The following is an 11,047-nucleotide window of genomic DNA, read 5'->3' as shown; positions in this document are numbered from 1 at the left end:
TCTTCGATGGTCCGTTTATATTTTTTTGGAGCAGTTGCAATCTGTTTGAGGCAATAGAAAGATTCACAATTCTCTTTTTAAAACACGTTTTGGTCTAGCAACAAAAAGGTTACCGACGTTATATCTCCATACAGGTCTTATAGTAGTCAGGTTTTTCTGCCTAAGGATCACAAAGACATACAGAACGTTTGTCAGTTTCCAGATGCTCACTAACAAATACAGTACATTTGTTCTTCATCCAGTGTTTTTCGTGGGGACACTTTGCATTTATGAGTCGTTTTTCAAGCATCTGAAGATGACCTCTAGGACTTCTAAACAGCAGTGGGTAGGGAGAACCAGGGTCTGTTGTCACTTTGTTTTTTTTTGTTTTTTTTTGGTCAATTTTATTTTACAATGTAACCTCTCTCTCACATGAAGAAAATAAAGAAAATACTCATGCGTTCTTTTAGCGTAAAACAGGCCAATTGGTCAGAATGAGGGCTCATGCACGGAAAACACACTTTTTTTTAATTTTTTTTTTTTTTATTCGTGATGGTTTTTAATTGATCGTCTACTGTAAAATACAGACATGTTGGAAATACTTCTCACGGATGTAGCACCTTGTTGGACGTCTTCAGTGACAACGTGGATCCCTGGGCCCTGGTCTACTCTACTCCACATAGCAACAACATTACTACACAAAGTCGACAATTTTAGTGTGTTGACCAGAAAATAAAATGTGAACAAAATCCCTACATGTAGCTGTTTTTTTTTTTGTTTTTTTTTTTACAAGTCTTTTTCCATAATGTTGCTGCTATAAGTGACATCCACATCTGCACATAAAAAGTATATATTTATATTTATATAATATATATCCGTACTCTATTAACAGTTTTGTCTACCATGAAGTTAGAATTGCCACCCATCTCTCAGAAAAGTTTTTTTTTTTTTTTTGTACTTCAAACATTGATTATTTTACAACACAGAAATCAACTAATTTTGTACAGCTTTGGAGGAAGCCAGGCTCCACCTTTGTCACAGTCCCTCCGAGTGTTTCTCTTTTTTTTTGTTTTTTTTTTGTAGGTTTTTTTTTCTCATTTTCTTTTCATTGTATCGCCCCAGTTTCCGCTGCAACTGGACAGTTTTTCCATTCCAGTAAAACACAGTTTAGAAAAACCAAAGCATTTACAAACTGGCGAGGATGTTCGGGCTGAAATCGCAGCTTCAGCCGAACTTGGACCCTTTTTTTTTTTTTTTATTTTCTGAACTCCCCCCCCCCCCAACACCCACCCCTACCTGCCCTCTCCCCAACTCCGACCTCCCTCCCCCTCACCAACCCTTCCTGTGGCTTCAGGCTGAGGGGGAAGGGACCCTTTTTTTTTTTTTTTGGCACAGTTATTTACACAAGAGCACAGTTCACTCCAAGGAAGGGCTCGTGGAAACAAAAGGAGGGGGGGTTTTGTGGCGTTAATGTGGAAAGACCGAAAAAAAACAAAGCTATCGCCTCAAAAAAAAGTTACAAGAAAGGCTTAGCTGACGCTGCTGCTGCTGCTACTCCGCAAAACTGTTCGAGCTTCTGTTCGGTCGTTCATGGCAGCTGGACCGTCTATGTGTGTAGGGCAGTAAAAGGAGCACCTTGACCTACCGAAAATTGACGCTAAGTCCACTGTTTTTCGCATTAGCAACGTGTCGGAATCTGTCTGTGGCTTGCGATATGAGATTCTGAAGGTCTGAGTTGCAGATCTGGCGTGAGCTAGTTTAGTGAAAGAAGTGTGGCTGAGCGACGGCGAAGGCCTTGACATGACACAGTAAAATAGTGCAACGTACAGTAGACAACGCATGTCCGTTAATGTACAGTGTACGTCAAATACTATACAACCAGAATTAAAAAAGTAGAAACACAAAAAAAGAAGAAAAAAGACACAAAAAAAAAAAAAAAAAAAAAGGGAAAACCTGTTACAAATGACAAAGTCCACAAGCGTTTCTTTGCCCAGAGGAGGATACGTCACGCTGAAGCCAAAGAGAGAAAGAAAAGTTTGTGAGACAGACGTCCTACGTGTCCTACAGCTCGGTTTCTTGTGCTTCACGTTACTAAAAGCCATGTTTACTACAGTATACCACATATTTACAGGTTTCTCCCGGGGACATCTCCCACACTTTCCAATCCATTAAACTAAACCTTCTCTTTGCTGATCCGTGTCCGTCTTTCATTGTCCTTCTGCGTCTCGGTTTCCATCTCTCTCTCTCTCTCTCTCTCTCTCTCTCTGTGTCTCTCTCTCTCTCTCGGTGCAGGAGCGTCTTCTTCGTTCACGTCGAAAATCCCGCAGCAGCTGTTGATCACGAACTAAACACAAAAAGGAAATGTGTCTGTCAGGTTTTCGTTGGTGGTGTGCATGCACATGCGTGGCTGCTCCTCCCGTCTTCGTCCTCCTGAAGGTTCAGATGTTGCGCTTCCGTCCGTCCGTCCTCCCTCTCCTCTGTCCTTCTGTCCTGCTACCTACGATGCTACTCAGGAGCTACAAGGGAGGATGGAGAGGGAGAGAAATAGTGTCCCTTCATCTTCTCTCATCCACCTTTTCCACAATCCCATGATCCTTCCTCCATTCCATCCTCTCCTCCTCCTCCTCCTCCTCCTTCATCCCCCTCTTAGACCCAGGAGTCCGGTGAGGCCGGGTAGTGGCTGGTCTCGTAGTTTAACTCGCTGTAGGGCCGCGAGGCTGAGTAGAAGTCCACGTAGTTGCCGGTGGATTTGAGGCCCTGCAGGTGCATGTTGAGGTCGGCCTGCGGGGGGCGCCCTCCCGCGTGGACCTGGTTCTCGTAAAAGGCCTGATCCTCGTAGTTGACGCTGTCGGGTGGCGGAGGGTTCTGGAAAGGAGGGTAGGGTTCTGAAGGTAAGCCTTGGGAAGACACCTGCGAAAGGAGAAGAAGAGTCAAATATGAGAACGACGTGGATGGAGGAGATATTAACCCTTAACCCACAGGTGTCAAACATGCGGCCCGGGGGCCAAATCCGACCCACCAAAGGGTCCAGTCCGGCCCCTGGGATGAATTTGTGAAATGCAAATATTACACTAAGATGTCAACAATCATTTTAGTTCAGGTTCCACATTCACAACCTATAAATAATCCCAACTCCAAATTTTTCTCTGTGTAAATATAAATATTTTCATGTGTTTACACTAAAACAAAGTATAATTTCGCAAAAAATCTGAATAACCTGAACAAATACGAACAAACTGAAATGTCTGAAGGGAAGTGCAATTTTAATAATATTCCACCTGTTACTAAATATTTTGTGTGTTTGTAGATCCACTGTGATCTGTAAGTTATAATGTACATGTGGAAATGATAAAGTAAAGCATAATAGTGTTCCATTTTTTTTTCAGTTTGTTCATGTTATTCACATTGTTTGAAAGGAAAGTTTGTAGATGTAAACATTTTCATAATGTAAATTTACTTTTTTCACTGTAAAACATAGAGAAAAGTTTAGAGTTGACATTATTTATATATTATTATGTTATTATTTCACTGGTTCGGCCCATTTCAGATTAAATTTAGCTGAATGTGGCCCCTGAACTAAAATGAGTTTGACACTCCTGCTTTAACCCCTGATGTGTCTGTGGTGAGCATTCTGAGTGTATGATTTATTTTAAATATTCATAAAAATTCAACTGTTTGCTCAATAAGAAAAATTTCCAATTGCACTGATAGAATAGACCTTGTTCTTTCCATAGACATCTGAGCGTGCTCAGTGCAGCCCCTGTCACCTGGGTAATGGGGGGTAAAACACAAACCAATGAGTGAGACCAATGGTTTGGTTTTTCTCTATATTTAATTCACTGATCATGTGGATGTTCATGGAAGCTCAAAGGTTATTATTTTACAACAAAGAAAACTGAAGCAAAGTAGAAGAAAACAAAGACTTACAGACATGTTGAAAGCTTTATTTTTATGTCAACAAATACCCGACTGCAGATTTTTTTGTGATCTATAGCTCTAGTCATTTCCTCATTGAATCCACTAATCCCACTAATGTTGATCCGTTCGCTCTAAATCCATATTGACTGTAACGGAGTAATTTATGCTTTTCCAATAATGTGTCCAGTCTGTGAACTTGTGTGTAGATGAACCTTACTGAGGATTTTTACTGCTGTTTCTGCATCATCTAAACCACACATTTAAGAGTCTTGACCTTATATGTGCAAATGTCGTGACGTAACTTGTCATAAAATGTAACAAATTAAGCAGGAATTAAAACTGGTTGTAGAAATCCACTGGATTTTTGCCAAAATGAATATAAAGATAGTTTTGCAGCACCTGGAGGGTTCAAATTCAAACTTTTGGAACTGTTAAGGTCCAAATACACAAATAAATGAACCAAAGAAAAATAAAAGTGGGTTTAATGAAATATGAGCCCTTTAAGACTTAAAATTCCTAAATAATGAGATAACCGGATGCCGTTCACTTTTAATTTAAAGGTCCTGTTCAGACTTTCTGCGTGATCTTGAAAAAGTCTCATTTTTACCTCCGCCAGGAGGTATTGTGATCACTTTGCTTTGTGTGTTAGCGTGTTTGTTTGTTAGCAAGATAACTCAAAAAGTTATGGACGGATTTTTGTGAAATTTTCAGGAAATGTTGATCTTGGCACAAGGAACAAATTATTAAATTTTGGTGGTGATCGGGGGGGGGGGGGGGCAGATCTGTTGATTTGGCGGAGGTCTGCGCTCTCCGAGTGCTGTTCTTGTTATATATACAGGGTGACCCAAAAAAACAGGAATTTTTGAAGTGCGTATTGGCAGACATGAGTTCCTGTTTTTTTGTGTCACCCTTGCATATGCCTGATCGTAGTCTGCAATTTAAAATGAGATTGTCAGCACCACAATAGGTTATTTCCAGCATCCCTGGTTGGGTCGGACCAGACTGGACTGCTTTACGGCAGACTTATGTCACTATGACAACAACACACAGCAGAGGTTAGCAGTAAGAAGTAAGCTGAACGACTGAGGAGTCAGATCTGTCCTTTAAATAAAGAAAGGGATTTCTAGGATTTCTTTAGTTGTAGTGGTGGACACTGGAACTGGAGCTGGACTGGCAGAAAGAAAAAGAAAACTAAAGGCTAGAGTGAAAGAACCCAGACTAAAACACCGGTAAACCTCTGCATTGAACCGATGGATAGAACTAAGGAAGTTAAAGGAATGAAAACAGCTGCAGCTGTCCCTCTTTCTTCTCCACAGGTCTAGAATGCTTCTGTTCTTCATTCATATGCAGTGGAACATTGTGTTGGACTCTAGTGTCTGTTGGTAGTTCAGTCAAACACTTGGTAAACACTTGTGTGTTAGCCGCAGGGCTAGCTCTGTGACGTGGCTAATCTGTTCGATTTGGAGCATTGGTCCAGTCCAAACTAAGGGCTTTGGAAGGTCAGACTGAAATGGTTCTGGATGGAGTTGAATGTTCCTGCCGGGGCCTGGACACTAAACTGTCCTTCAGGAACCAGACCGTTCTACCAGTAGAACACTGTGACTGCAGAAGGCTGAAGCAGCTGGAGCTGAACTGAACTAATGCACAATGAGGAAGATGGTGAATGACTGCAGTCATTTAGGAAAAGGACTGAAGACTTTGTGGAAAAGCTAGAGCAAATATATATTATTGGGACACGACTTAAACACCGGTCTGTGAGTTAACACTGGAGCTCCAGAGTAAAACAGACATAGAAGCAGGAGTTTGGTTTCACTTTTGTTTTCACCCCAGTTATTAAACTACGCTACAAACGGACTTTATCGAGTTTGTTTGTTGTCTCGTTTCAAACGTCACTTTGCACCTGCAGGTTACTGTCTGGAAAAAAGAAATGCACAGTTCTAAAGAGGATCCACTCCTTATTCATTAGCTTCAAACACACGCCTTGGCCAGAGTTTTGCTCTTATGACAGTAGGTGCTAGTGCTCATGGGAAGTGGAGTCTTTGTCCCTTAAAAACACCAACGATTCTGGCCAAAGGTGTCACTGCAATCCACTTTAAAGGAATTCTCTGTTCAGGAGCTTTAAATGTAAGCATCAGGTGGACCAGGGGCAAAATAGAGACTAAAAATAAACTTTTGATGAACAGTGTCATGCGCTCCGATAATGTCTGGAAGGTCTTATTTTCATTCTAGCAGCAGTTCATCTACATTCACGTCTGCTGTAAACTGTAAGATAAGACTTTATTGATCCTATAGTGAGGAAATTCAAGAAGGGTGTTATCGCCCAATGTGTGGTTTGAACCCACGACCCTGAGATTAAGAGTCACATGCTCCACCGACTGAACTAAACGGACTATTTATAGAAATACATTTTATTTACAGAGACCGACGTGGAAGGTCATATATATAATGCATCGAATATATCAGAATATAATGCATCGTAACTCTGTGGTAAGAATTCAAATCCTACATTGGTCGAATTTAATGTACAGAGCTGAAAAAATGGAAGACCGAATAAGAGTCTTTACTTATAATACTATAGTAATGAACTCGGAAACTGCACTTGAACGCCCCCTCATGTTGGATCTTCCACTGGGGAACTGGGAAAAAAAGTTTGATCCACCAGCTGCTGAGATGGAAATAACCTCTGAACTTTTCAACATGATGGAAAACAACGAGGGATTCACTGAGGATGGAAAACAGCACTTTTATTAGCATTCTGCTGCTATTAGCTGATGATTTTATACATATATAGTATTCACAATTTGCAAAAAAATAACAAAAAAAAGATGAATTAACATCTGCAAGACTGAAGTAGCAGTTCACCACAGATTTTTCATTTTGCTATGACAACAAAAGCACTTGAACACAACACACTGGTAATTTTAATTTCACAAGTGGAAAGGATCATCTTCCCAATAGCACCAGAAGGTGTAATAATAATAATAATAATAATAATAATAATAATGATAATAATAATGATAATAATAAACTGATTGGTGATTTTACAGATCTCCTAAAACACAGGTGTGAAACATGCGGCCCGGGGGCCAAATCCGGCCCACCAAAAGGTCCAGTCCAGCCCCTGGGATGAATTTGTGAAATGCAAATATTACACTAAGATGTCAACAATCATTTTAGTTCAGGTTCCACAAACAGACCAATTTAATCTCAAATGGGTCAGATCAGTAAAATACTATCATAATAACCTATAAATACTGACAACTCCAACTGTTTCTTTTTGTAAATGTAAAAATTTTTATGTCATTTTACTGTATTTACATTAAAACAAACTAACATTTCACAAAAACACAAATAACCGCAACAAATATAAACATTTTGAAATGTCTGAAGTGTAATTTTACCAATATTCTGCCTGTTATTAAATGCTTTGTGTATTTGTAGATCCACTGTGATCTGTACATTGTAATGTACATGTGTAAACAATTAACTGAGGCAGAATATTGTTAAAATTGTACTTAGTTTTCTTAAGAAATTTCAGTTTATTCATGTTATTCGCATTGTTTTAAAGGATAGTTGGTAGATGTGAACATTTTCATCGCATAATTTTACTTTTTTTTGCTGTAAAACATAGAGGAAAGTTTGGAGTTGACATTATTTACAGCTTATTCTGTTATTAATTTACTGGAGATCAAATTTAGCTTAATGTGACCCCTGAACTAAAAAGAGTTTGACACCCCTGTCCTAAAATGTTCATCTGTTGTATAAAGTCTGAGTTGTTTTTAGCTTCATTTCATTTTAATTTGTACCGACATGGCCCTAGTATCTGTTATTCAAGTGTATTAATGCTGTGAAACTACATGATACAATGATATGATACAAAGACAGATTCTGCTATCGCTGCCAAGGGGTTTGTGGGTAATATGAAATGTTTTTATTAGCTACATGTTGGAATAGGAGTCTGTCTGTCGCTACATCATCCTTCTAATACTTTAACACGACTCTATATAAGTTTATAAGTTCACCGCGTTCCCAGTGGTATCACTATCCTTTTGCATTTCCGCCTGTATTGTGAAGTTTGTTTACTAGAAATTACTACAGAGGCTCCGCAGAACGACTCCCTTTCCTTCAACAAGAGGCTGAGTCATAAAGAGAAGTGGAGACTGAACAGCCAAAAAACACCAACTTAAACATAAAGAAGGAAGGGCACGAGTGTGAGATGTAACGCTTCTGTTCTGTCAGATGTGGAATATTTCAGCAGCTCAAATGATTCCACTTCATACAATATCATCTTTGGGATGTTGTTGTCGTTCTTTCACTTTAACACAACAATTTTTTCACACTTATTTATGTATCCTTCTTTACTTATTATATTGACAATATAGTGTCTAGTACAAATTGCTGTTCTAATTGTGTTTAATAGTGTTTTTTTAAATTTAATAAGTATTTTAATGTATTTATTATTATTATTTTCATAAATATTTTGATAATAAATACATTAAAATAAAATAAATACTTATTAAAACACAAACTATACACACACACACACATACACACATATAAAGAAAAGACAAAAGAAAACATTTCATTTTCACTCTTTTTTTCCACTCTTATTAATGTAGCCTTCTTTATTTATTATATTGATAATATATTGTCAAGTAAATATTGTACAAACTGCTGTTCTAATTGTGTTTAGTAGGGTGTTTTAATAAGTAGTTTTTTTTTTATTTTTATTTTATATATGACAAGGGAAAAGAAAACAAAAACATGTAGTTTTCTTTCATCGTTCTATACATTTATTATATGTATGTTAATAGTGTTCTATTTGTTACATATATTTATTTATTTTTTATATATATGATTTTTGTTGTATTGATAAATTCTGTCCTTTCACTTTTCTATCTATCTATCTATCTATCTATCTATCTATCTATCTATCTATCTATCTATCTATCTATCTATCTATCTATCTATCTATCTATCTATCTATGTTTTTTTTTTATTTCCTTTCTTTCCTCCTACTTTTTATTGTATTTGAATGGAACAACTGTAACACACAAACATGATCCTGATCCTGATTCTTACTGGAAACTCTACAAAGTAAATAAATTAAGCGTGTCTATTCGTAGTACAGAACCCTTCATACCTGGTTATACTTCAGGTCGTCTGTCGGGGACACGTACGCTCCTCGGTGTAGTGTTGAAGAGCCACCGGAGATTTGACCTGCAGAGACAAGAGTCAAGATAAGGACTAATAAACGTCTGCTCTGAAGTGTTCAATCAGATTTTATTGACTAAATCTCAGGAGGAGTGTGTGCAGACCGTTGTTCAATAGGAAGAGGAATATAAATGAGGACATTTTGTTATTTCCTGCATTATTAAAGTGCAGAAAAGCCCCATGGTTATTATTGTTAATGAAAACAAAATGATGAAAAGTAGGTGTGAAGAGACATTTTCATGAAATGACAATAAAAATGAAACAAAACAACAAAAGTCAAAACTATCACAATAAATTACACCAATAGAAAATATATCTTAAATATAATAGAGACTGTACATAAAACTAATAAACCAAAATTACACTGAAAATGTGTTTAGTTTTCATCCTAAATTCATATCATACATCTCCAATTTCAAAAACCTTGTGATGCCATGTAAAATATAAATAATTAAAAACATACTGCAGTAATTTCCAGCCCCATGAAAACATAGTTTACTCACAATACAACATAGAAAACATGTCTACTATGAACATTTCGTGAGAAAAATAAGTGCAATTTTAACAATATTAATAATGGTGCACATCATTTTCTTTAGACATTTTAATATTTGTTCAGGTTGTTCACATTTTATTGTTAAATGATAGTTTGTTAATGTAAATATTTTCATAATTTAATGTTATTTTTTGCACTGAAACAAATAGAAGAATTTGGATTTGTCATTGTTTTATTATTTTTCTACATTAACAGGTTTAGACCAGCTCTACATGTAAAGTGTCAAGAGATAACTTTTGTTATGATGCAGCACTATTTAACCTCCTCAGACCCAGCTATAGGTTTTCTGTCCACATTTGTGGTCAAGAGTTTCACAACTTTATACAAAAACAAAAAAAAAGAAAAGAAAACTGTCCACCACAAAGGACATTCCATAATTTAAAAAAAAAAACTGCATCTGAAAAAAAAAAGTTGCATCATGATGTTTCCAATATAGGCACTTATTTAATAAAAAAACAAAAAAGCTTGTACTTTGCTGACATTTCCTAGGTCTCAGGAGGTTAAATAAAAATTTTATAGATTGATTTGATTGACATTAAACCAAGAAAAAAAATGGAGTCATTATTTATAGGTAATTATTTTATTATTTTAATTGAGATCATGTTGTTCTGTATGTGGAACCTGAACTAAAACCAGTTCGACATCATTGACTGTTAATATCTTCAGTGTAATTTTTTCACTTTGCAGATTCATCCCTTTGGCGGGCCGGTTTTGGCCCACGGGCCTCATGTTTGACACCCCTGAATTCACCCTATAACGCCAAAAGTATCATATTTGATCCATGAGTTTTGAAGCCCTCTACATGATCAGGGTGATATTTTTGTTCTTGAAAAACCTGATGTATACAATTAGATACATGCAATACACAGAAAATCCACCAGGGGGAGGAATTCATTCACCAGAGGCCTTTCCAGTGACACTACAAGACTGTCATTAATGAGGAAGGAGGAAGAACTGGGACAATTTTGAAAATGAATTACCAATTTGTTAGACATGTTTCTGTTATATTATGTTTTTGTTTGTTCAAAAATAATATTTGAGCATTGAGACCCGATGTATTAAATATGATACAACACTGAAACTCATACATGGAAACTGATATTTGAAAAAAAAAATGTTTGGGATTGTTCAGAAAGACCAATAAAGGCTCCAGTTTCAAAGAACTGGAATTTTCTGTCAATGATTTAATTATTCAGGCTTTACAGGGTTAAATGCGACTTCTATCAGTTTTGAGTATGAACTGAATGTGACCCTGAAGTGACCCGCATGCGCAAAAGAGACATAATACATGACCACGCAGGTATGCGCTGTGTTTACGGAAGTAAATATATTTTCCCGCATGGGACACAGAATTGTGATGTTTGTCGCATTTCAATGATG

General features: G+C 37.1%; 1 protein-coding gene across 1 annotated transcript in view; it reads right to left on the bottom strand.

Annotated features, from left to right (window-relative positions):
• Positions 1-1,327: 1,327 nt before the first annotated feature.
• Positions 1,328-11,047, bottom strand: part of ctnnd2b (catenin (cadherin-associated protein), delta 2b) — a 595,920-nt gene continuing 586,200 nt past the window's right edge. The window contains exons 25-26 of the mRNA XM_030159817.1: positions 9,041-9,117; positions 1,328-2,889 (exon numbers count right to left, since the gene is read on the bottom strand). Of these exons, the coding sequence (XP_030015677.1) occupies positions 2,626-2,889; positions 9,041-9,117 (341 nt within the window). The 3' untranslated portion in view covers positions 1,328-2,625. The remainder of the gene's footprint in view (positions 2,890-9,040; positions 9,118-11,047) is intronic.

This window comes from Sphaeramia orbicularis, chromosome 17 (assembly GCF_902148855.1).
Source record: "Sphaeramia orbicularis chromosome 17, fSphaOr1.1, whole genome shotgun sequence".
Taxonomy (NCBI): Eukaryota; Metazoa; Chordata; class Actinopteri; order Kurtiformes; family Apogonidae; genus Sphaeramia; species Sphaeramia orbicularis.
This window is presented reverse-complemented; position numbering and strand designations above follow the sequence as displayed.